General features: G+C 42.5%; 1 protein-coding gene and 1 long non-coding RNA gene across 6 annotated transcripts in view; both read right to left on the bottom strand.

Annotated features, from left to right (window-relative positions):
- The window catches only part of ATXN1 (ataxin 1), a 120,274-nt gene extending 102,513 nt beyond the window's left edge, over window positions 1-17,761 (bottom strand). For all 3 annotated transcript variants that reach the window (XM_033934603.1, XM_033934604.1, XM_033934602.1), the window contains exon 1: window positions 15,882-17,761. In XM_033934603.1, coding sequence (XP_033790494.1) covers window positions 15,882-17,744 — 1,863 coding nt within the window. In that variant the 5' untranslated portion in view covers window positions 17,745-17,761. The remainder of the gene's footprint in view (window positions 1-15,881) is intronic.
- Window positions 17,762-17,798: 37 nt separating this feature from the next.
- Window positions 17,799-27,619, bottom strand: part of LOC117355687 — a 701,484-nt gene continuing 691,663 nt past the window's right edge. For all 3 annotated transcript variants that reach the window (XR_004538434.1, XR_004538433.1, XR_004538431.1), the window contains one exon: window positions 17,799-17,920. This is a non-coding gene — a long non-coding RNA (uncharacterized LOC117355687). The remainder of the gene's footprint in view (window positions 17,921-27,619) is intronic.

Raw genomic sequence — 27,619 nt, 5'->3', positions numbered from 1 at the left:
GATACAAACCAAAAGAGGGAACTATGGAAGCATAAGAATCAATACTGAATCATTTAAAACCAGGAGAACATGATCAAACAGATTAAAAATGATAAAATATGAAGTTCTAGTATAAATTTACAAAGAAATTCAAAACTGTTTATTTTTTTTTTTTTTAAGAAGCAATTCCTGCAGTAGTTTTAAGCTGCTTTTAATAGTTTCTTGCTGTTTAATCTCTTACTAACTCAGAAAGAGTTTTAGCAATATTATTTATTACTAATATTTTAGCCCGTTACATTAACGGGTGCTAGAAGTCTGGTCGGCTCTCGTAGTCTCTTGCCGCCGCTCCCCCTTCCCTTTCCGTGGTTCCGACTCCAAACCTGCCGACTCCAGCAGCGTCTGCAGCACTGTACACACGCTGCTTCGGGGCCTTCTACGTGTGTAGAGTGATGCAGACGCTGCTGGAGTCGGCAGGTTTGGAGTCGGGACCGTGGGAAGGGAAGGGGGTGGGGGGGGCGGCAAGGCGAAGAACTTACTTTTACCAGAGCAGGGAGTCCAGCGCTGGCGGCCAGTCCTGCCGGCGAGTGTAGTTAGGTGCTGTAAGGCTGGGGACCCGCACATGTGCACTCCTGCCACCACGGACCTACATCTCGCGGAACAGGGAAAATGGAACACGCAGGTAGGAGTGCGCATGCGCGGCTAGGGTTTTATTACATAGGACTGGTTTTCAACATTTTAAGGTTTGTTTGTTTTTTTGAGTGAAATGGTGTGGTGGCCGTGTTAGTCCGTTTTCCAAGGTGATATATAGAAATAAAACAAAAACCAAAGGACTAACTCAATGCAATTTGAGGTGCTTTTACTAAGGCGCGCTACATGCTAACGTGTGGCAACGCATCCATAGGATATGATGGCTGCGTTAGGACACATTAGCATTTAGCGCATGCTAAGACGCGCTAGTAAAAAGGACCCCAAATATGATGAGCTTTTGAAGGTAACCCTTTTTCAGATCAGAAATAAGCAAATGTGACAAATGTCAGAAATTTGAACTTTGGCCTTGAGAGAGGAAGTGCATAAAGCATGACTCATAGCAAACTTGTACGATTCTGCTTGTTCTTAGTGAATGCTGCTACTACTATTAACTATTTCTATAGGGCTACCAGACGTACGCAGCGCTGCCCATATGTGATTATGAAGTGCTGCTGAGTAAGTTGCTATCTGTTCGCTTTCCACATGTGCTTTTTAATTTTTTTTTTTTTATATTATTTGTAATGTAATTATATATATATATTAGCTTATTTGAATTCTTCAACGTTTTTTATTTGTATTATTTGTATGTTTCATGGAAAATCATTTTTGAGTTTGGTTTTATGATTTATCATTATGTATATGTTATTTATTAGTTGATTTGATACAGGTATCTACAGTAGCCCTAACAGCCCTTTGTTGGGGTGAAATGTGGTTCATGTGGGGCTTTTTATTTATTTCTCAACTTTCTTAACCGCCTGTAACTAATACCCCCTTTTAGTAAACCGCGCTAGCAGTTTTTAGTGTGGGGAGCCCCGCTGAATGCCCCGCACTACTCCCGATGCTCATAGAGTTCCTACGAGCGTCAGGAGCAGCGCAAGGCATTCAGCGCAGCTCCCCACACTAAAAACTGCTAGCGCAATTTACTAAAAGGAGGCCTAAGCGGTTTACAATTTAAAACATTCACAATGGTTCAGAGGATAACATACATAACAGTGCTTCCAATACACTACGTTTAGCTCACTAAAAGTTGCAAAAAACCTGCAATAAAATTCCATATCATCAATTCTCAATAAATCTAAGATATAGGCCATAATAAGATTTCTCTTTAGGTATCTCTCTTTATTGTGCCCTGTACTGAATAAATATTTTTACCATCTTGATGTAATTTGCTCTTTTTTGAACCCTTGTGTGCTACCCCAGGGCAAGGTTAAGGGCAAATTGGGAGGAGAAGATGACAGCATTTTGACAGGAGTCCAGTGGGGAGAGCTGCCCAGCCAGTACCCCTGTGCCAGGGGAATCGAGCAATTTATCTGAGCCTGCTTGTACAATTGCCTGGATGTGAGTTGTTTCGATTTATAGAAAATAAAGCTTCAGCCATAGGTTTTTGCCAAAAGGATGAAATCTTTGTTATTTGGTGATTTAATGTATCTGCGGGGGTGGGGAAGCAGTGGAACAGTCCCAGGTGCTGCTGTTAAGAAATCTGTTAAGCTCATCACAGATGGGAATCAGGGGACTTCCACTTTACGGTGTGCTAATGGTCTCACCAAAGACCAGAAAAGAGGTTAGAGGCTTCAATATATGAAGCAAACCACAGAGAAAATCCACTCTGCATAAATCCAAGGAATCCAAAGAAGGAGCAGAGTGAGCCTTCAAACGAACTACACTTTAACAGCAACCAAAATAGTACATACAGAGTGTCATCTAAACCAGTGTTCTTCATCCACTGGTCCGTGGATCAGTGCCGGTCCACAGAAATTTCCTGCCAGCATGTGCATCAGGCCCAAAACAGTGTTCTTCAACTGCCGGTCCACGGTGCAATCGATGCGGCGTTATCTTCGAGTCAGCTCCCTCTTCCTCACCGACTCAGTGCACAAAGCCACGGGCAGTGGCTCCTACGCGTGTCCTGCGCCTGAACCGGAAGCCTTCTCTCCGATGTTGCAATGTCAGAGGGAAGGCTTCCAGATGAGGCACGGGATGTGCAAGGAGCCATTGCCCACAGCTTTGTGCACTGCATCAATGAGGAAGAGGGAGCCGGCCAGAAGATAACACCGGAGGCGGCATAAAATGGCTAGGTGGAAGGCATAGCATGGAGGGAGGATGACAACAAAGGTAGGGGAGAATGATTTTATTTTTGAATTTAGTGATTGAATTATGTCAATTTTGAGAATTTACATCTGCTGTCAGTGTGCTTTGTGCAGTTTAATTTTGTGGTTAATCATTATGTGTTGTTAATAAGATTATATTGTATATCTGTGAAAAATGAATGGAAAAAATAGTGTTGCAATTAGTACTATTATGGGGGCGGGGTCTGGGGTGGAGATAGGCGGGGTCTGGCCCACGACTTAGCCCAGTGTTCTTCAACCAATGCCTGTCCACAGAATAATTCTTTTATTTCTGCCGGTCCATAGGTGTAAAAAGGTTGAAAAACACTGATCTAAAAAAATGTGTTGGACAGTTCTAAATCTAATAGATGCTGGCACTGTTATATAGACATTGGGACGCTGGATCATCTGTTGTTCTATTGTCCTTTGATACTCAACTTTTGGAGGTCAATATGGAGACGGATTAATGTTATACTTGAGTCATCAATTCAATTGACTTATGAAGTAGTCATATGTGGAACATTATTACATATTAAGCCCCCCATGGACTGCTATAAATGCCGGCTTTTCCTAATTATGACCGGGATAGCCATGCAGATGGTAACTCGCAATTGGAAAAATTATGATCGACTCAATTTTCCTTTTTAGTGGGCGAATTTATGCTCCAGCTATAGGTATAAAAAAATGAATGCTGAAATGTTGGGGCATAGTAATTTATGACTTCTCTTTAATTTCTGGTTTATTTCCTTACACAGCCTTGGGGGGGGGGGGGACTGCATTACTATTTTTCATAAGGGAAGGTTATTGAAATAATATTTGCATTTCTGTTTTTATTGATTAATCAGTGGGTGGTTGGCGGGGGGGGGGGGGGAATAAAATGGTTGCTCACGTATGTCTGTAAGATGAATGTGCTTTTCTTGATTTGTTATATGTTTATATACCTGTGTATTGCACTGTTAATATTTGAAAATCTATAAAGAATTTTTTTAACCCCCCCCCCAAAAAAAAAAAACAAACGTGTTTGCTTAGATGACACTCTGTATGTACTATTTTTGGTTGCTATTAAAGTGTGGTTCCTTCTTTGGCTTCAATGTATGACATTAAGGACCAAAACTTTAAAGCAGCCATTTACCCAAGTCAGGTGCCTTACGCAGAAAAATGCAGTAAAGAGTCTGAAAGGCCATGCTGACTCTAGAGAGAACTGGAATCTTTGAAAGTTATGTTAACAAAGAGGACTCTCAAAAACCCATTATGCACAACAACCTGGCAGGCTATTTCTTATGCTAATCCTACGATAGATAACCCAAACAACCAGAAATTCAGGAAGATGTATGAACACCTGCAGATACGCATGAATTATACAAATCCAAACACTTTTGTTCTTTATCATGCATGCAGAAATGCACTGCATAGAAATAGCCGTCAGTGGTCCAAGAAGTCCCAAATGGACATCACACACAAGGACTGAATTTCAACACCCTCTCTGTGATGAACTTTGCAGAATAAATCCTCAGTTGTCACAATGAACACTGTTTCTGTGTGGGAAAGATATATTTTTCAACTAATTCTTGAGGCTGCGGGCTGAGCTTGACAACCATGTGATATGTCAACAGAAGGAAGGCACACGAAGCCACAGAGGGACAGTTGCCCTATGCATTTGGTAAGGAGACATTTCAGCTTTGTAATCCTTTCGTAAATACTTTAAAACACAACACTCTCGGACCAAAATGCTGACTTTGGAATTATGAGTCTCACAAGCTGCAAACTCGTGATTTGGCTATGACATCTGAAAGATCAGAAACCAACCGAGGAGAAAAATCCCAAAACAAGATAAAAAAAAGTCTCTGATCACTTCTCTGGAGAATATAAAAATAAGAACAGGAGAAATTAATAGTTCTATTTCCCTGTATCTGATGTCATTCACGTCTATGGGCACATACTTGTATCCTTAAGGGGTACATTCTGCATAGATTTGCATTTTAAATTATGAAATTTTAAAGCCAGAGCCATGTGGAGGGAGAGCAGACCCGGAGGGGAGGGGGGTGGAAGGAAGGAACATGGATGCTGGACCTGAAGGGTGAAAGGCAGGGGAGGGTTGAGGGCTGAATGGATGCTGGACCCATAAGTAGGGGGGGAGGGGGGAGAGAAAGTGACCTAGACCAGAAAGGAGGGTGGAAAGGGAGGAAGAGATGGGGTATAGTATTAGTTAGACTTATTTTTGATAGTAACTCTCAAGCAACCAGAAACTACATTTATCCGGCATCTACCAATCCCCATGGGTGCTGGTTAACTAAAAGTCTACTTGTATAGTGTAATTAGCTAATTGGTGCTAAATTGGCATTAACAAGCAGTTGCATGCAAAACTGACTTCACCTCTATTCAGTAAATTGAATGCCTAACTTCTCTCATGTGAAATTGCAAAGGGGTATTACTGTGGGAGGGGAACGGGCATGACTGGGTCGTTCCAACTAACCTTGCGTTCACTTCATAGACTACGTGCCTTCATGCATGTAACTGCTGTACTTAGGTGCTACCATTTACAATAGCCACAGACACGGCATAAGTGGTTGCGCCCAAAGTTGTGGACTTGTAACTAGTATTCTATAGGAGATTTGTGCTCGAATACTCTAAACGGCGCCATTGTCAGTGGCCACCGATCACAAGTCAATCCCACGGTGGCGCCGCTGGGAGAATCACGCCTCCGGCAAAGGTAGGAACTGGAAATGTAGGCTGGGGATTTCAAGGCCTTCAGTTCTGGCGTGTACCTTTTGACATGAGTCACCACTCTGGAGGTGCCTATTGGCGCCTAATGCCACTTCTAGCATTAGCCATGCCTACAGTGGTGTTAGGTACCAGTAGGTGCCTCCAGAGGCGCGATTATGGCGCCAGTTGTTTAGGCACAGATAAGTGCTTTGAAATTGTATTTAAGTACCCTTAACTTAGGCACCTATGTTACGTAGGCACCAGAGTCAGGGCTTCCCCTGCCGCTCACCTCTTTGGAGCTTCCCCAGCCAGCTCTGTGCATGTGTCGGTCACTTTCTTTAATGACTGATCGGAGGGGATTATGGTGGAACTTGAGGAAAGTCATCTGCATGCGAAATTGTTTGAACATCAATCGCTGTTTTCAAATTGGACAATTAATCGGCCCCACAGCAGGATTTTAACGATGATTTTTGTGCATCCAGTCCCTTTGCTCCTCCCCCTCCATTCTCTGGGTGCGTGAACCAGATGCATGCACAAATTAAAATTAATGAGTTAACAAGGTGCTAGCAGTCGATACTTGGAGTTAACGTACATCAATTGGTATTTATGCTTGCAACTGGCCTAGTTACTTCTCTATAACATCTGCGCCTAAATTCCATAGCATGCAACTCAAAAGGAGGCGTGGTCATGATTTCAGCAAGTGTTAACTCTTGCTGACCAAAGTTGGGTGCAAGAATCTGCTCTAAGCACGATATTATAAAGGGCGCTTGACACAGAGTGCCCTTTGGGAGAAAACAAGTTTGGCACAGATCCTTCCCATGCTTATCTTTCAGTGCCATTTACTGAATCCAGCTCCAAGTCACTTTGGTACGTATATTATAGAACAGCATTTACTGACACCTCTGAAGCACTTAAGTGCTACTTATTTATTTCAGTATTTATATACTACTTATAACCTAAGTGGTTTACATTCAGCTACTCAAGCATTTGTCCCTATCTGTCCCGGTGGACTCACACTCTTATCTAATGTACCTGGGGCAATGGGGGATTAAGTGACTTGCTCAGGGTCACAAGGAGCAGCGTGGGATTTGAACCCACAACCTCAGGATGCTGAGGCTGTAGCTCTAACCTCTGCACCACACACTCCACTCTGTTTTTGTATATAACATACATGTGCACTTGGGATCTAACATTAGGCACCGTGTTACAGAATTGCCCTTTATACCCAATGGCATAGTAAGGGGATGCAAAGGGGTGGACTGCCCTGGGTGCCATCTTGGCAGGGATGCTGGCACATCTCCTCTCCGCTGACCCACCTCTTCAAATCTTCGCCAGCAGCAAGCAGCATCTCCTACCTGCTGGGGGACCAGGAAGTGATGTCACAGGGAGAGCTGAGGCCGGCACAAGCAGCAGGTAGGAGATGCTGCTTGCAAAGATTTGAATAGGTACGAGGGGGGGGAGGGGTGGTCACATAGAACAGTACAACCAGAAACAAAAGCATCTTTGCATACCCAAAGATCACAGGCTGTAAATACAAATCCTTCCTAGACAGAACTTTCATGTTTCAAGCAAACAGACAGCAATCCTGGCTGGGAAACCACATAAATAAAGCCAAACAGACCTACAACACATTCCGAAAATCAATTAAAACCGCTCTATTTGACAAATTCCTTGCCTAATCAGATGACCTCTCTCAGGTATTCTTTCCCCTTATAACCCCAATGTATTATGTAACTTCTTTCTCTCATGTATTCCTTCCCTATGCTCCCCTAATCATCATGTAACCCCCTTCTTCTTGCATTGTGTAATTCGCTGATTGTCCAGCCTTCTTTCTATGTGAACTGCCTAGAAGTCAGTCTGACTATGGCGGTATAGAAAAATAAAGTTATTATTACTATTATAGTGCGATGATGCCGGGTGCCTCTCTCCCTTACTACACTGCTGTTTAGATCCCAAGAAAAAGGGCAGCTCAGTTTATTACGTACATCAAGCTCACATTTTGCTAAGGAACATAGGGGTTCTCTTGCTATTTTATACACTATTTCAAGGTTAGTCCTATGCTTCCTACCTTTTATGTTATTCTGTCTCAGGAAACATGGAATTCATTTATACCAGGCTTATCCACAATCAGCCCTCAAGGGCTGTAAACAGACCAGGTTTTCAAGAAATCCCTACTGAATATGCATGAGATAGATTTGAATGCCTACTACTTACACTGTATGCAAATCTCTCTCAAGCATATTCCTCAGGGATATCCTGAAAACCTGGCTTGTTTACAGACCTTGAGGAACGAACTTGGGCATAAGACAGGTTTCAGTTAAACAAAGGTAACATGGTAAGATCTTGTAATTCAAGTTTCTTAGGATTTTATATACCGCCTATCAAGTTTATCTAAGCGGTTTTAACAATCAGGTACTCAAGGATATTCCCTATCTGTCCCGGTGGGCTCACAATCTATCTAATGTACCTGGGGCTATGGAGGATTAAGTGACTTGCCCAGGGTCACAAGGAGCAGCGCGGGGTTTGAACCCACAACCCCAGGGTGCGGAGGCTGTAGATCCAACCCCTGCGCCACACACTCCTCTTAATTCACCATATACTTGGAGTTATTAAGCTTTGTCAGGATTTATAATGCCTTCTAAAAAAATTAATGAAATGCTGTCAAATAAGTAAATGTACTTGTGGCTTTTTTCACATAGATTTAGTAAGATAAAAACATTCTTTTCAGCAATTTGTGTACACACAGCATGTAAATCAGCTTTCTAATGCAAACCTTGGGGAAAACCCCCCCACACTCATTAACACCTTTTCAATAAATATGCTTTGAAAAAAAAATCTTGTTCTCCCCACAGTTAAATTAATTTAAAAGAAACACCCCAGCAATCTGGCAAAAAACAAAAAAACAAAAACCATGCTTTCTCTCTAAGAAGGAAACATGAAATCACACAGACACACTGAATGAGGTAACTTTGGAAACAGATACTTCAAAATAAACCAGACACACTGAATGAGGTAACTTTGGAAACAGATACTTCTAAATAAACCATCATCTTTACATCCTCCTCCCCAGACTAGAGCCTGGTACTCATTTAACAGCCAACAATGGATGGATATCAAATCATTCAACTGACCTACATTGATAACAAGATTCATGGAGAGTGATCAAAATAAAGTTTATAAAATTACTCAGAGATATGGAACTCTGTAAGGAAGTGAAGAGTTCACCTTCCAGTCATTGTTTTTTTATAAAAACTTTGATCACTGACTCCACAGAATATTGCTTAACTCTATTTCAAAAAACTTTTATACTTAAAAATTTGAATGTATTTGAGAGTCACTGTATGTTGTAGTATATACTAAAGTAGCACTTAGCTTAAGCAGGACTTGGAAGTCCTGTTGGGGGGTGTCCAGATCTGGGTGTGGGGCATAGCGTGGGGGTATTTAGCCAAGCAGGAGGGAGTAGGCATCCCTCCTGCCATTTTGACTACTGGGGATGGGATTGTGGTGCCAGTTCGGGAGGGTGGGGAGGGGGGGAGGTCGGGAGGGCTGTCATTGGCGGTGGGAACTTTCTTTTTCCTTTTTTTTTATGGGACAGATATTTTGCATGTGTAACACACGCAAAATATCTGTGCCATTGAAAAAAAAAATGAAAAAAATCAAGCAGACCTGTCAGTAACTAGACCTGTCAGTTTTTTCCGATAGCTAAAACCCCTGTTTGTTTTTTGCATACAATGTTAGTGCATCAATCAATCGCTTGGCTACTTTGCATGGGGTTTTAACTAATTTGCATGGCTGGATCGGAAAATGGGCAATCGACGGAAAAAACACATGGTCAGATTTTTTTGTGCATTGGGTCGGTAAAAGTGATCATCGCTATCGACGATCGCTAACTTTAGTGCATATAGCCCATTGCTGCAGAAGTTTATTTCAAATCATAACCTGCAATATTAGGTTTCATACATTAGATGGCACCATTGAGCAAGATTCCATGTCAAAGATATTTGTGAGTTTTCAAGAGCTTCACACTTCATAGTTTATTTCTGCACTTTCCAGAGTCTGCTGTCCTTTCACTCTTCCTGCATTTTAATATGGTCTTCTTGTATCCCCCTCCCCCATCCCATCACAATGTTCTGAGCTCACTCTTTCCTCCTAATGTTCTCCGCTTCAATGGAATTCCTTTCTCCCAACATTCTCCCTCTTCAATTTTAAATGCCGCAGAAGACACATCTTTAAGGAGGTATTCCACCAATCTCAGAAATTTACATCACCTCTGATCTACCACATATCCATGCATAAAATGGATCCCATTGTCATATCGGATGAACATCTTTTCTCCTGCTTAGATTAAAATTCCTTTGGACAGGAACACAAGAACATAAGTATTTCCATACTGGGCCAGACCAAAGGTCCATGAAGCCCAGTATCCTGCTTCAACGGTGACCAATTCAGCTCACAAGTACCTAGCAAGATTTTATGCTGTATATCCTAGAAATAAGCAATGGAATTTTCCAAATCCATCTTAATAATAGCTTATGCACTTTTCTTTCAGGAAATTAACCAAACCTTTTTAAAACGGTGCTAAGCTAACTGTTTTTATTACATTTTCTGGTAATGAATTCCAGAATTTAATTACACATAGAGTGAAGAAATGTTTTCTTCAGTTTGTTTTAAATTTAATACTTAGTAGTTTCATTGCATGACCCTTAGTCCAAGTATTTTTGGAAAAAGTAAATAAGCAATTCAAATCTACTTTTTCCATTCCATCACTCAGTAATTTATAGACCAAAATTGTACACAATATTTGAGGTATGGTCGCACCATGGAGTGATACAAAAGCATTATAACAATTTCATTTTTGTTTTCCATTCCTTTCCTAATAATTCCTATTATTCTATTTCCTTCCTCAGCCACTGCCGCACACTGATTTGAGGGTTTTGTTCCATTCTCAACAATGACACCTAGATCCTTTTCTTGCATGGAGCCCTGCATCATATACTGTGTTTCCCTGAAAATAAGACCAACCTCGAAAATAAGCCCTAGCATGATTTTCAGGGTAGGTCTTAATATAAGCCCTACCCCCAAAATAAGCCCTAGTCTCTGGCAGCAGCGCTTTCCCCGCCCTTCCCTGCCACCCCATATCCCTGCGCATCCCCGTCCCCCCCCTTGCTGACCCTTCCCATCTCTTCCCCGCCAACCGCAAGACTGAAATACCTTGTGATAAATGTAACATCGGCAGTAATCTAGACAGGCTGCTTCACAGCCTTCTCTTGTCGGGGTGTTCGTGTGCCGCGTTGCTGATGACATCATCAGTGATGTGGCAGAGGAACACCCGGGCGAGAGAAGGCTGTGAAGCAGTCTGTCTAGATTGCTGCCAATGTGTTTGTAACAAGGTATTTTGGTCTCGTGGTGGCGGGGGGAGATGGAAGGGTCAGCAGGGGTGCATGGCGGGGTGGGGGGAGGATGCATGGGGGGATGGGAGGGAGGGATAGAAGCTGCAACAGTTCTGCTGCACGAGGGATGGGACGGATAGAAAGATACTGCACAAGGGGATAGGTGAGAAGGGAGGAAAGATGCTGCAAATGTGGGGGAGAGAAAGGAAATAGGAAGAATTGGGGTGGAGGAGAGGAAGGGAGAGATGATCATTGAACATGAAAAAAAATAAGACCTACCCTGAAAATAAGACCCAGTGCCTTTTTTGGGTCCAAAATTAGTATAAGACAGTGTCTTATTTTCGGGGAAATATGGTAGCTATAGTTTAGGTTCCTCTTTCCCACGTGCATCACTTTGCACTTACTCACATGAAGCATCATCTGCCATTTTGATGTTGTCACCCAGTCTTCATAAGGTCCTCTTGCAATTTAATAACTTTGAACAACTTTGTGTCATCAGCAAATTAAATTATCTCACTAGTTAGTCCCATCTCTAGATCACTAATATATATTAACAAGTAGCTGTCCCAACATAGGACTAGATTCACAAAGGGCAAAGATTGGATCCGATCCGTGAGCGATCCGATCCAATCTGTGTCCAGGGGACTGATTCACGAATCGCCCTCATGCAAATGAGGGTGATCGGAATCATGCCCCTAACCGACTGCACGGATTGCTCTCCAGCGATCCCGACGCATGCGCAGACCATCTGTAGATAGTCTGCACATGTGCTGGCCCTCTGTGACCGGCAGAGCTAAATTTTACTTTTTAACTTTTTTGCAAGCCCGTGGTTTTAACTCACTTTAAACCCGTGGGTTAAAATCACGGGCTTGCTCTGTGGGGAAGAGAAGCAGATCGGGGCTTGCAGAGAAGCAGGAGAGCGGGGCTGGCAGAGAAGCTGGCAGAGATCAGGGCTGGCAGAGAAGCAGGATCGGGGCAGAGAGCAGGGCGGCAGAAGACAGGGCAGTCGGAAAGGACCTCAACGACTGGTCCTCAGCAGTCGCTTATTTTTGGATCGGTCAGTCCAGTTGGTGCCCCTCATTTTTTTAGTGAATCGCTGCCTGCCTACATTTGAATGCCGTTCCCCCTCATTTGAATGCGTGGATTGGAGTATGATCGGGACAGAGCTTAGTGTATCAAGTGGGAGGGAAATCGGGTCGCAAACCGATCAGTATACGATCGGTTTGCTTAGTGAATCTAGCCTATAGACCCCTGCGGAATCCCACTATTTACCCTTATCCATTGTTAAAGTTCTGCATCTAGCATCTAAGCTATCACTGGTATTCTATGACAATAATAAAGAACTCCCATTAACTGCATTACGCCAGCTTTTCTCAAGCTGCAGTAGAGCTTTTTACTGTGGGCCAGCGAGGTAAATGTTCCGATGCTCATAGGAATTGAATGAGCATCGGAGCATTTACCTCTACGGTCTGCAGTAAAAAGCTCTACCGTGGCTTGATAAAAGTAGCCTTTAATTAATTAGGGGCTCTTTCACTAAGATGCAGCAAAAATTGGCCTTAGCATTTGTGTGGGTTTTTCCCGTACGCTAAAGTAATTTTTACCTTAGCTGTAAAATGGCGCATTTTCTATTAATGGCCATGTGCTAATGTTGCCATTACTATATGGTCATTAAAAAAAAAAATAAAAAATATCACCGTATGAGCCCTTAACACCTCCCATTTTATAGGCGGTAAGGGTTCATGTGGTAACACTGTGCTAACCAGTTATTGTGTGGTATTGTCACCGTGCTAACAGATTAATGATGGAACACCCGCCCCTAGCCCTTATATAAAAAAACATTTTTTTGCATGTGGATTAGAACATCCAGCAGTATGCCATTTTAAGCTGTGTTAGACACATGCTAACACCTAACGCAGTAATAAGGCTCCTAAGTTCCTTTTCATGAGCTGGCCTGAAATTTTGGACCACACTTCCTTATGAGGGCAAATCACTGGACAGTCTTCTGCATGTCCACAAATTGTGCAAAGCTTACCTATTTGAACAAGTTTCTTGATGGCTAATAGGTGAAGGATGTGTTAATATTTTTACATTTTATGCTTTAATTGTAATTGCATTTTAATGTGGAAATGTATTTATGAGCATTGCTTTAACTATTTATTTTGAGGTCAATATTGAGCCAGCGGCAGTGAGAGTTTTATTTTAAACACTGAATATTGCCAACAAAATTAAACCCGGATCTTCAATACTGGGCCTTGTCTGGCTTCCGGCGGTGAATTTCCAGGTACATACAGTCAGCAGGAAAATAATCAGGTACCAGCCTAGATTCAGATTGGTGCCCAGTTAGCTTGACACATAAAGGTAGCACAGCCTTTCTGGTGTCCTAAATTTTTCTTAACCGATTAGCAGCTAAATACTGCCACTAACTGGTTAAGCGTCAGCTCCTCTCCATAACCACCCCATTATGAGCTGGCCAGTCAGAGAAATATTCAATGACACTTTCTGCTTAAATGCTGCTGAATGTTGCCGGAGGGCCGGTTCAGCAGGGTTTAAACAAGCAGGAGCCTTTAATCTGTTTTGCTTTTTATAAACTGCTTCATAGCTATAGAAATGATTAATAGTAGTAGTAGCTGCTTTATAGAAAAGATGATGCAAGTTTCCAATTAATTGATTAAGGGGTCCTTTTTATAAAACTGTGATAAAAAGTGGCCTTAGTGTACCCTTCCGGCATGCCAAGGCCATTCTTATTGCTGCCAGAAAATGGCCATTTTCCGAGTTAATGGTCACACAGTAATGTGGCCATTATTAGCACGTGGCCATTACCAGAAATTAGTGCATGAGCACTTACCACCACCCATTTTGTAGGTGGTAAGGGCTTACGCGCTAATCCCGTATTAATTAGCGCGAAGCACTGTAGATGCACAAACTGATTAGTGCAGAAATGTCCACTCTCTGCCCCCTACCAGGAAAATAAAAAATTATATTTTAGCCCACGGTTTTGAGAAGCACATTCAGAACTTACCATGGGATGCTTTAGCATGTCACAAAGTAAGCTCTTTTGACTTGCAGGAAGCATGCTTGCTGCAGCTTAGTAAAAGGAGCCTTAGGGCTCCTTTTATCAAGCAGAGGTTGAGCCTTTTACTGCGGGTCGGCAAGGTAAAAGCTCCGATGCTCATAGGAATTGAAGGAACAATAGAGCATTTACTTCGCCGGCCCACGTTAAAAGGCTCTACCACTTCTTGATAAAAGGAGCCCTTAATTAATGAATCGATCAAACCCTGCATGCCATCAAAGATGAATGGCCCTCTTTGGAACAGAGAAAAAATTAACATCAGATCATCTAATCTCAGTAGTTGTTTTGAATACTTGGCAAAACTAACATCTAACCAGAGAACTCTGGCCCTTCTTGGAATTAAAAATCAGTAGCAACAAATCTTTCTTACTTTCATGATCTAAGCATAGAGAAAACCTCTGTACATGCAGTCTCAGCCATCTTTTCACCGCTCTGGTGTATTTTTTTTCTTTCTCCCCACTGAAATCCTGTCTGTTAGCTGTGTCCCACTTACAAGCATGACGGCCGGCTTGACTCGGGAATTGAGAGGTCCTGCACATGCTTCTGCAGGATGGCAGCCAGCTTGAATCGGGAGCCGGGAGGCGCTGGCGGACGGCAGAGGCATCGGCCAAAGCGGGAGGGCAGCCGCCCAGGGACCCCGAGGGAAGGAAGCCACCCCGCTGAAGAGGCTGCGGCATCCACATGCAGGTACCCACCCTGGGTCACCATAGCAAACTTTGGTTGTAGAACGAATCTTCTGAGTTTGCATTATGGCCTATGGGAAACTTTGCTTTGATATATGAGTGCTTTGGCTTACGAGTATGCTTCTGGAACGAATTATGCTCGTAAGCCAAGGTGCCACTGTACTTACTTAGCAAGTTAGTGGACCCACTGCTAATTGGCTTAGTTGTAGCTCCACCCAAACTCTGCCCCTAGCATTCAATGAAGGTACTAAGTAGTAGATTAAAAACAAACTGGAAAAATATATCTTCATTCAATGTGTAATTAAACTCTGGAATTTGTTGCTGGAGAATGTGGTGAAAGCAGTTAACTTAGCAGGGTTTAAAAAAAGGTTTGGATAATTTCTTAAAACAGATGTCCCTAAGCCATTATCAAGCTGCAATTCAGGAAATCCACTGCTTATTCCTAGGATAAGCAGCATAAAATCTGTTTTTCTCCTTGGGATTTTGTCACGTACTTGTGACCTGGGATGGCCACCTTTGGAAACAGGATACTGGGCTTCATGGACCTTCGGCCTGGCCCAGTATGAACATAAGAGTTGCCATACTCTTATGTTCTTGTGTTCTAACATAACTGGTTAGGGAATGACTAGTTAACGGCAATATTCAGTGGCACTACTCGGTTTAAGTGCTACTGAATATTAGCAGGTGGCCAGCTCAGCGGGGTTTAATTGGGCAGGAGCCTCTTTTGCCTGATTAAACCCCTTTGACTGTTGACCCCTTAAGCTCTAGAGCAATAATACAAAGCACTCATCACATTTCAGCAAAGAAAACCCCATAAGAGCTTTTAAAAAAAACAAACTTGTGTAGACTCTCCCCTCCAAAAACAAAACAAAAAACCATATGTAATTTGGAGCATCTTTTCCAGACTTCTTTTTTTTCTGGGTGTTCACAATTTATAAGAAGGCATTCTTATAATAATCTGGCCTTTGTTAGAATAAGTGAGGACGCAAATCTTACAGAGAAGGAGAAACTCAAGAAAAATATCCCAATCATTTGACCACCAGACCCTAGAGGAAGTGATTAGTATTAGTTAGAAATTCATGCGTTTTTGTTTTGGTTTTTTTGGTAATGGTCAGTAGGAATTTTTCTTGCTATTATCCCTGCCAGACCTGTGATAAATGAGAATATTATCATTGTAAACAGAAGACAAACCCTTACATGTTCTTACCTGCGCTCTGTGCTCTCCGACTGCAAACTGTATCACAGCGACATCTAGGCTATGGCTGTCATCGATCTTCTCCACAGTGCTGGAATCTATTTTTAGATCGTTGCTAATTTCTGCGCTCTGTATAAAGTCTTCAGTTTTTAAGTCCTCAACCTTCTTCAGCTCCCCGTTGGCCAGTTGAATGATCGACCCTTTCATGAAGTAAGGGGGCAGTGTAGGAGGCGTTGCTGCATGAGACGCTACAGACTGCACCACCGGGAGGTGGATCTGGGCCTGTACCACCGCTGCCTGGTAGGCTGCCTGGCTTGTGAGCGACTCAGCACCGAAGTTCTCGCCCTTGGGAATGGCCGTAGTGACAAATGCTTGAGGCACCGCTGCAAACTGGGGAGATGACGTTACTAATGAAGGCGCTACTCCTGTGGTTTCAACGTCTGCGTTGCCAACTGGTATGAGGAGGGGCTGGGTGCCAGGTATTACCAGGTGCTGGGGCAGATTTCCAGGATAGCCAATAGGCTGTTGCTGACTGCTGAGATAGCCAATCAGTGGTTGCTGTGTACCCGCATAGAACGCTGTGGCAGGGAGCCCAACTGAAAGTTGCTCTGGTGCGCTGTGGGTGGTTTGGATGACAGTGTGGGGAGACAGAGTGGCGACTGTCTTCACACTCTCATGGCATACAGTCTGATGTGGAGATAAAGCATATGACCGGTGAGCTGTTTTCCCTAAATGTAAGCTTCCTTTGTTATGAGCCGCTGAGGGTGAAGCTTCTCTGCTAATGTTCTGCTGAACCTCTATATCTGATGTTGGCGTGTTGCTGTTGGGTACTACCATGACAGAGGTCCTGATGCCTGAGGGATCCCGGGCATTGTACTCGGCAGGGCTCGGATGAACCATGACATGCCTCGTCTCGTAATGCTGGGGAGGTGCTTTATTATTGCCTGCTTTCAGTAGGTGCGTGTCTGCCGACGGCGCTACACCGTATCTCCTGCCTTTCTCAATCTCTCCGTTTAGCAGTTCTTTTGCTTGGACGGCCTGAGGCCTGAGGCCCTCGGCCTTCTTCATGGGATCTCTGGCGATGAAGTGGCCTCCAGAATCTGCGTACTGCACAAGCACTTGGGAGGAGGGCCCGAGGGTGAGGGTATGAGGAATCACTGCTGGCAGCGAATGCACGTGGACTGGGATGCTCGGGGGTGATAAAGGTCTGACTGCATTCTGGGGTGAGCTAGAAATGTGAACATACTGGTTTGAATGGGGAGGGGGAGACGACCCTGCGCTGAGTAATCCAGACGTCCTCACTAAATGTGGCTCGCCTTTAGACTGCCTCATGTTGGCCAGCAGAGAAGAATAAGCCTCTATGTGGGAGGGCTGGGACGGTGCGGGTGCACCAGCAGCGGTGGAGACCACAACCCCAGTTGAGGAATTGGAGGTTGAGGGAATCAGCTGTGTGGGGAGGAATCCTGCATATGATCCACTGTACGGGGGACCAACGAACTGGAAAGTCTGTGGTAGGTGAGCGTACTGCATGGGAGAGACAGGAGGTCCCGACTGAGACAGCACTGACTGGTAAACTGCCGGAAGTGTCGTCGTTGCGGGGACCGACCTGGGAGCAATCGGTGGTGAATAGTCCATCCCTGCAGACAGTGATTTGTGTAAACCTATCCGCTGCTGTAAGCCAGCCTCCACTGAAACTCCTATGGCTCCATGCTGGCCGCCCACGCTGCTCTGGCTGGGAAGCCATGCTAGGCTCTCCGTCCGATGGTTCTCAGTGTTCAGTCCGATTGGCTTCTCCTCGGAAGGCCGGCTGGTGGCAGGAATCTCGCGCTTCTTGGGTGGCAGGCATTCGTTGCTCCGTTCTTGGTTGGATTTCATTTTGCGCTGTCCGCCCTCCCCCCCCCACCCCCACCCCCACCGTTCACTCACTGTCTGGCTGCTTCTGACTTCTGTCTAAGGAATGGAAAATCGCATTGCCTTTCTGAAAGGGATCCAGAGACTTCATGAGGAATCATTTCCCTGTGATCACTGTATTCCAACAGCTGCTGTGGATTCTGTAACAAGTAAAAAAGAGAGAGAGAGAGAGAGAAAAAAAAGTTGAGATAGAAAATAGAATGTTAGAAATGGGAACCCTCTCGTCCTCCCATAAAACAGCAATATTTAAAAACAGTCTGTTAGTGAAGTATACTTTAGTCTCCAATAAACACATCTAAGCCACTGGCCACGTAAGTTAACACACTGCGAAAAGTATAAAGTCCTTCTACAAATTAACTCGTTGATGATTACTCTTTGCCATGACAGTGCCCTGCAGGAAGGCCAGAGATGCTTAAGGCCATTTTGTTTACTTTCCTAGAAGAGCCTTCATTCCCAAAATGTAAAAGCATCAATGCTGAATGTCGCAGGGCACATTACATACAGATCATTACTGGCCTGAATAGTAATCTGCAGTTTAATTTTAACAGTTTGTCCGGAGCACTGTGCAGGCAAACTGAACCATCATTTTTGGCCTGATTGCAGCTGGTGCGTATTCTACCTCATCGCAGTAAGGACAGCCAGAGTCTCCTAAAACAGAATTTCAACCTAGCAATACCATTCACCCGTAAAACTTCAGAAGCAAATTTTTCCAGGTATAGTCAGCATAGTTGCCCACATGGTCTCCCTTGCTTCCTAGGGTTGTCATCGCTCTGATTTTTGGTACAAAGGTAAACCAAGAAGAAGAGGACTTCCTTATTGTATAATCATGCTACCCAGAATGACATATGGCATAGAGCAAATTGGGTCTAATATGAATGTTTTCAAAAGACTTGAAGAATATATAAAAAGGCCTATCACAGGCTAGCTTACATATAAGAACAGAAGAATAGCCTTACTGGGTCAGACCAATGGTCCATCAAGCCCAGTAGCCTGTTCTCACTGTGGCCAATCCAGGTCACTAGTACCTGGCCAAAGCCCAAGGTGTAACAATATTCCATGATACTAATACAGGGCAAGCAGTGGCTTCCCCCATGTTTTTCTCAATAACAGACTATGGACTTTTCCTCCAGGAACTTGTCCTAAAGAAAAAAGAAACATATATGTCTTTATTGTGTTTCCTATTTATGGTTTTTGCCTTTTCTTTTATTGTAGAGGGGCAACGCTAGTTATTACCCCCTGAGGAAGATCTGCTTTAGACAGATTGAAACGCCTGTTTTTCCTGTCAGAAGGGCATTGGGAGTTGTACATTCTCTACCAGCGCTGGTTCGTGGGTTATACCATTTGAGATAAGTGTTGCTTTCCCTCTTCACATATAATTTGAGGGTTTGTATTTAACATTTTTGTGATTAGTGGTTTTTTGATCTTTTCGTTTTTTCATTATTATATATTTTGATTATACAGCTCATGAAGCACACACGTGCAGATGTGGTTCTGTAGGTTTTTTTTTTTTACACAAAATAGATGAGGTAGGTAGGATGGGACAGGCATAAGTGATTAAAATTTGGAGTCAGGATGTGGACCTGAAATTATAAGAGGTCCTATGATCAGATCACCCACGATTATGATACGCCTGTCTCTTACCGCAAGTAAATCTATGGTTTAGAAAAAGATAGCAGCTTATTTTGTTCTATTTGGGAATAGTTAATATTGAAGATAGATATACTTAAGCTAGCCTGTGGTAGGCCTTTTTATATATCATTCAAGTCTTTTGGAAACATCCATATTAGACCCAATTTGCTCTATGCCTTCTCTCTGATTTTTAGCAAACCTGGTTGACTGCTGGCAGAGTTTTAAAAGTGGCAAGGGAAAAGTTGTTTTACAACACAGCAATAACTGAGCAGGTGACGACCAAGCAGCAGCTGCAGCATGGATTACCGCAGGACTCTCCAAGGCACTGTCATGGCCAGTGGTGTAGTTAGGGGGAGGGTGCGAGGGTGCCGGCACCCCTCTCGCTCTCCACCCCCCTGCTCCCTCCCATTCCTCCCCTCGCCGCGCGCACACCTTCACGTCCACCCACCATAGCTCTATCTCTTTGCCGGCATGAGCAGCTTCTCCAACCTGTTGCTTGCATCAGCAACGGCTCTCCCTCTGATGTCACTTCCGGGTCTCGCGCCCAGGAAGTGATGTCAGAGGGAGAGCTGACGTCAACGTGGGCAGCTAGTTGGTTATGCTGCTCACACTGGGGAAGTTAAAAGAGGTATGGGGTTCGGAAGGGTTGCGCGTGTGGTATGGGAGGTGGAGAAGAGGGCGGGGGAGGGGGGCCCCTCATCCTCGCTGCATCACTGTCAAGTCTCAAACTTGAGGGATGTGGAGGGCGCAGTCCAGAATCCAGTCTATCTACTCAAACTACACTTTACACCAGACCTGTCCAACCTTTTCCACTGGTGGCCACATTTTATATTTTGTAACATTTAGAGGACCAAAACACCATCGTCATATTTTGCTGCATGTTTCTGTTAAATAGTGCCAAAATACGATGGTGCGTCGGCCCCTCTCGTCTTCACCCATTCTCTCTCGCACGTGACCTAGTGGTAGGGCCACTGTTTCAGTACCCTGCTGTTGTGGGATCAAATCCCAGTGCTGCTCCTTGTGACCCTGGGCAATTCACTTAATCTTCCATTGCCCCAGGTATAAAATAAGTACCTGTATATATGTAAACCACTTTGAATGTGTAACCACAAAGAAGGAAAAAAAAAGGCTGTATACAAGTCCCAATCGCCCCTTCCCCTCTCTGACTCTTCCTCAGCTTCCCAACAGTAACTGGGCAATAATGATCAGCTATAAATACTTATCGATTGATGTATTTAAATTTATGAAACATTATTTCTATGACTTATTGCTTTATATCATACTTCTGTATTTCATAAATAGTTTTGAATTGAGCTGCAGCAAAGTTTTTCCAGATGCCTTTGAAGTATGCCCTCTTATGTTATAAACAAGAATATTCTAGAATCCCTGCTCCTAAATCAGCCATTCTCAACCCAGTTCTCAGGGCACACCAAGTCCAATCGGGTTTTCAGGATATCCACGATGAATATGCATAAGTTAGATGTGCATGCAGCTAGGGATGCAAATTAGAGAATGACACGGGGACAAATTTTTCCCCGTCCCCGCGGGAACTCATTTTCCCGTCCCGTCCCCGCAAGTTCTTTTCCTGTCCCTGCCCCATTCCTGCAAGCTCCGTCCTCATCTGCACAAGCCTCAAGCACTTTAAAATCATAAGTGTTCGAGGCTTGTGCGGTTAAGGCAGAGCTTACAGGAATGGGACAGGGATGGGGAAAAATTTGTCCCCGTGTCATTCTCTAGTGCAGGGGTGTCAAACTCGATCACATAAGGGGCCGAAATCTATAACACAGGCTAAGTCGAGGGCCAATTTTTTTTATTAAGATACTTAGTCTTAGTAGAAGTATAGATCCCTCCTTACCCTACCTGTGTCACGGTCAGACAATTGTGTGGAGCACCCTGCTCCAACCTAGCTTTTTATACTGGAACTGGGTCCTTCTGCTTGCAAATGGGTACTAAGGCAGCATGGTGAAGAACTTGGAGTGCTGCTGGGAGTGGGGTAGTGCGTTCAGGTGCTTGGAGCGCCACTGGGAATGGGGCTGCACAGTCAGGCACTTAGACGCAGCACAGCCACTGCGGGCCACATAAAATGGCCAGGTGGGCCGAATTCGGCCCCAGGGCCTTGCGTTTCACATGTGTGCTCTAGCGCAAATCTCATGCATATTCATTGTTGACATCCTGAAAACTCGATGGGACTAGATGTGCCCCAAGGACTGGGTTGAGAATGGCTGTCCTAAATTAACCAACAACAGCAAGAGTTGGGGGGAGCTATAAAAGGGTTTTGTTCTGATCTGACGTATTTAAGACCGACCTCCAAAATTCAGCTCCTAGCCGGTTAAGTGGTTCATAGACAACCCCGCGAAAGACAAAGGCGCGTGCCGACAACTGAGTGCAAGATGGAGGTGCGCGCCGAAGAAAATTACAGTTTTTAAGGGATCCAATGGGGGGTTTTGTTGGGGAGCCCCCCCAGTTTACTTAATAGAGATCGCGCCGGCGTTATGGGGGGTTTGGGGGGTTGTAACCGTCCACATTTTACTGTAAACTTAACTTTTTCCCTAAAAACAGGGAAAAAGTGAAGTTTTCAGTAAAATGGGGGGGTTACAACCCCCCAAACCCCTCACAACGCCCCCACAACGCGGCGCAATCTCTATTAAGTAAAGTGGGGGGGTTCCCCCATGCCCCCCCGTCGGAGCCCTAAAAACAGTAATTTTGTGCGGCGCGCGCCCCCACGCTGCGCTCAATTGTCTGGGCGCGCCTTTGTCCCGGCGCGCTTTTGACCTAACACCGGTTAAGTACTGCTTAGCTGGCTATCTGCCATTATCCAGCAGGAGATAACCGTCTATCTGCTGCTGAATATATGGTTCACCGGATTGGCCACTGCCCGGCAATGTCAAGTGACATGGCCGGTCAACCTCAAATTATTCATCGACTGGCAAATTAAGGCATGTGGCCAGATAAACCCATCTAAAAGGCAAGTCTATATTTGGCTGAAAAGCCTTATCTGGCCATTATTTGGTGGCAAGTGCCGGTGGGAGGTAGCCAGGCTGCCTACTGCACTTTCATAATCGGGTAGTAAAATGATCCATAATCATTTTTAATGCTAAATTAAACAAATAAAAAGATGCAATGTGTGGCAGTGGTTGGGCATATAGTTAAAAAAAAAAAAAAAAAAGGAATAAAGAGTTTGTGAGCTTTGTATGTTGCCTCTAACAGAAAGCTAAATTGATTACATAGGAGAGAGAGTATAAGGCTTTTTGTTGAGCTAGAATGAGGAAGGAACCACTGAAATGTTGGCACACTGCCTTGGAGCATGGCAAAGAAGCACTAGGGAAAACTAGAAGCATTCCATCTATTAGATAAGGCGAAACAAGGGCCCTGAGAACCACAAGCTAGCTCTTATAGCATCTAATTATTGATTTATTTTTCTATGCTGTACTCTCAAGGGAGCTGAGAATGGCTTACAGGAATTTATTCAGATACTCAAGCATTTTTCCCTGTCTACCCCGGCAATGTACCTGGGGCAATGGGGGGGATTAAGTGACTTGCCCAGGGTCACAAGGAGCAGTGTAGGTTTGAACCCACAACCTCAGGGTGCTGAGGCTGTAACTCTAACCACTGCACCACACTCTCCCCACTCTGCTGGTATGAACTGCTCAGTGGCTCTGTTTCAGTCCTGTACCAAGTTTAAGTTTCAAGTTTATTAAGTAATTTGATTTATCGCCTATTCAAAATTCAAGGCGATGTACAAGTAAATAAAATTTTTGGTAACATACTTACAATTATTAAATTAAAAAATGATAATCTTATATATACAAATTACAGTACATTTAGAGGGTATTTCTACTAATTATAATGAAACAAAAGGAAAATTATTTAATGGTTACATTCAATATTAAAATCATTAATTCAAGGGAAAAACATTAGGAAGGGAAACAAAGACAATTGACCTATTAATTAAATTAAGAATGCGAAGAAATTAATCATTGAAGGCATCTATAAATAGAAAGCTTTTAAGTTCAGACTTAAATTTTGCCAGGTTTTTTTCCTGTCTTAGGTACAGTGGAAGGTTGTTCCAAGATTGAGGGGCTGTTATAGAAAAGATTGTATTACGCCTTGTGTTAATAACTTTTAGTGAAGGAATTACTAATAGGTGTTGGTCTTGAGATCTAAGAGATCTAGAAGTAGTGTAAGGTATCAAAAGTCTAAATATAAAGGCTGGAGTTTTATGTTCTAAAGCTTTAAAGATGAGTAAACATTGTTTAAATAGTATTCGATGTACTACTGGAAGCCAGTGTGCTTTCTTAAGTAGGGGTGAAACATGATCGAATTTTTTGGCTTTATAAATTATTTTAATAGCGGCGTTCTGGATTATTTGTAATCGCTTAAGCTCTTTCTGTGGCAAGCCTATAAATAATGCATTGCAGTAATTAAGTTTAGAGACTACAAGGGAATGAATTAGGATATTCAATGATTTTGCACATAAAAATTTTGATACCGATCGAATCTGACGAAGTCTATAAAAAGTAGATCTTACCACTTGACTTATATGATCATGGAAAGACAATTTATTGTCGAAGGTTACTCCTAGAATCTTGATATTATTAGCCATCTTTAAAGAAATGCCTTTAATAGATATAGGTGAAGAAAGTATTTCACAATCTTTCCAGGGAAAGAACATAAGATTTGATTTCTGAATATTTAAAGCAAGTTTATTGGTTTCCAGCCAATAATAAATTTGATACAGTTTCTCATTTATTGTTATTATTTCTTGTGGATTTTTGGTGTTGATTGGATGTATTAATTGGATATCGTCTGCATACGCATATACTGTAAATCCAATGGATTGGCACAGTGTCAACAGAGGGGCTAAGAAGATATTAAACAAAATAGGCGAAAGTATTGAACCTTGTGGAATTCCATACGGAAGAGAAAAACTATTTGAGATGGCATCATTAAAAGAGACGATCGATGTGCGGTGATCGAAATAAGACTGGAACCAGAGTAGAACTTGGTCAGTTAACCCGATTGATTGAAGTCTATTTATTAGAAGATTATGGTCAATAGTGTCAAAAGCAGACGATAAATCAAGAGAAATCAATATAACGGAAGTATGGTGATCTAAATGGTATAGTATTGATGTTGTTAAACCAATTAAAGAGTGTTCAGTAGAATGGTTTAATCTAAATCCTGTTTGATTTGGGTGTAGCACATTGGTTTTTTCTATGAATTCTGATATTTGGTTGAAGACAATTTTTTCAGTTATTTTAGCTAAATATGGAATATTGTCAATGGGCCTATAATTATTTTTTATGTCGGAGCCTATTTTTTGATCTTTAATAACCGGGCGTATTTGAGATTTTTTCCAGTCTAATGGTACTTTACTTTGTTGAAGACTGATTTTAATTAATGTATGTATATATGGACCAAATATAGAAAAATATTTCTTGAGGATAAAAGGAGGTATTGATTCATTAAATGATCCTTTATGATTGATAGTTTTAATAATTGTTTCTAATTCTTTAAGACTAGGTATTTTAAATTGAGAGCATTTTGCAATAAGTGATGATTTGGGTTCATGCTCTGTTTTAGTTGATATTACTTGTTGTATCGTAAAATTATTTCTGATTTTTTTTAGTTTGTCAACGAAGGTGTCAGCTAATTCTTGCGCAGTTGGAAGGGGTTTAATGTCAAGATTAGAGCTGTTGGAATGTTGATTAATAGATTTTAAAATGCTATATAGTACGGTAGTATTTTTAGCCTGAATGATTTGTTTAGAATAATACTTCGATTTAGCATGAAGTATTTTTTCCCTATAGAATGCAGCATGTTCTTTAAATTTTGAAAGATTTGACTGATTTTTATCTTTTCTCCATTTTCGTTCTAATGAACGAAGTTGTTTTTTAATTAGGTCTAATTCTGAGTTAAACCAAGGATTATTTTTCTGACGTAATGTGATAAATTTTGTTTGCGTTGGGACCAATGTGTCGATAAGGGTTTGGGTAGCATTCTGCCATTTGTATAAGAGGTCTTCTATGGTGGTCAATTTTAAATCACCAAAATCTATGTAGAAATTTGATGAAATAGATTCAAATGATAGTTTCCTAAGATCTTTAAATTGTCTACTTTGGGGACTTTTATTTAATTTTGATGATTCTGCTGAAAAAGATATTGATATTAAATGATGATCGGACCAGGGTATTGGCTGAACTGAAAGAAATTGAAAATGGGACTTATTTGGTAATGATATGGGGGTTAAGATCATATCAATTGTATGACCTGCTATGTGTGTTGGAGCTAAAAATGATGGAGACAGATCTAATAGTCTGAGATGGGAAAGAAATTCTTTGGTGTGATTATTGTTTACTTCTTCAAAGTGGATATTAAAATCTCCTAGAACTAGTGGATTAGAGGTAGATGAACCAAAATCGAAAAGTAATGATTGTAAATAGAAGAAAGTATTACTATTAACGGGTGGTGGAAGGTAAATTAAAAGAATATCTAACTTAGGTTTCTTCCTCAGAGAAAATTGAAGAAATTCAATTGGACTGTTAGGAGGGGAAGAATCTAACCTTATCACTAGTGAATCCTGAAAAATAACTGCTAAACCTCCACCCCGTTTCTGAAAGCGATGATTAAAGATAAAAGAAAACCCTGGGGGACAGGCATAGGAAAGGTAAGCTTCCTCCCCTTCTGTGAGCCAGGTTTCTACCAGACATAATATGTTGTAAGAAGATTGTGTGATCATATCTTTCACCAGATGGTGTTTACTTTTTAATGAGCGAACATTTATTAGCCCTATTTTTATTTTATGTGAATTTGAATGATTTATGGTTTCAATTTGTAATAAGTTTGGGTTGTGAGGGGAGCGATAAGGAGTATTAGTTAGCGTTAAGGAATAGGGTTTAAAAGGTCTGTGACCGATAGTCACCGGGATTTCATGTGCTAATCTATCCATTTTATGGTGGACAGAGAAGGCGCTTGGGAAATAGCAACCTGGTGAGATTATGAGGAGGGTTGAAGAAATATTAAGTATTAATAATAAAAGTAGATATACTTTAAGAAAAGGTTTACCTAATGCAGATAAGTAGTTTGGTATATACTTATTCGGTCGCGCACAAAGGAGCGCAATAAGGAGCAGGACCTGCTCCTTAGGTGCGCTCCTTTAGCGCGCGCCTTAGCGGCGTGCGCCGCAAGACAGCTGAATTTAAATGCCATGTACCGGGTTAAGAATGGGGCGGAGTCCACAGCGTGCCGCCGCTATGTGGCGGCAAAGGTCAGATGACAGACTGAAACAAAGGTAAAATCAAAGTAAAACAATTAAACTTTTAAAAATAAACTTTAAGACCTTTAAAACAGATATATAAAACTAAGTGCGACGTGCAAATATCCTATATGTACCAGGTGTACTTAGCAAAAACCAAATCCGCCGGCAAGTAGAGGTGCGGCACCAGCCTCTTGCCTTGAGAGGCATGTCCAGTACACAGTCTGCTGGCGTCTCACGGCACACCTGGAATCTGCCATGGCACACAGTTTACGAAACACTGCTCTATTCAAAGCAATGTCAGCCCTTTAAGTGTATGTGTGGTTAATATGTCATCCTGGAGCCCAGTTCAGCCCAATTCATTTCAAATCTAAGTGTTTGATGCTGTACTTAGCAAAACCAAATCCAGAAAAACCAGTAAGCCCCATACAGTGTGCAAAGTATGACAGCAATGTTAAAAAAAAGGACTGCAGCAGCCCTGAAACACTGCAAACTTGTGTTTTTGCTATTTGTTAGATTCCATGTAGAGCTCAGATATAAGACTCCTCATAAAAGACAATTTCTACCTAGTGCCTGCTAGACTGAGCGGAAATAGTTCCATGAAAATCAATATGGACTGTCCTACTGTAGCACTATAATCCACTGCCTCAAATAACCCGTCTTAAATATTCTTACCAGAAGCAAAAGCGTCAACATTAGCACGACTGGTTGTTCACGACTTATTCTCAACATTATGTCGCCAACTATTAACATCCAACAGAAACCCATTTTTCTGCACTTTAGTAGTATGGCTATATCAATTTAAGGTAATGCTAGTTCAAATCGAACACTCCCGATTTTGTTAAACTATGGGAAAAGGGTGTGCCTGCTTCAAAATCTGGAAAAACATGGGGCTTTTCCAGCTGATAGGGTACAGCCAAATGAAGCTTCTGTTTGCTGGATTGCATGTTCAAGC

Source organism: Geotrypetes seraphini, chromosome 2, assembly GCF_902459505.1.
Source record: "Geotrypetes seraphini chromosome 2, aGeoSer1.1, whole genome shotgun sequence".
Classification (NCBI taxonomy): Eukaryota; Metazoa; Chordata; class Amphibia; order Gymnophiona; family Dermophiidae; genus Geotrypetes; species Geotrypetes seraphini.
This window is presented reverse-complemented; position numbering and strand designations above follow the sequence as displayed.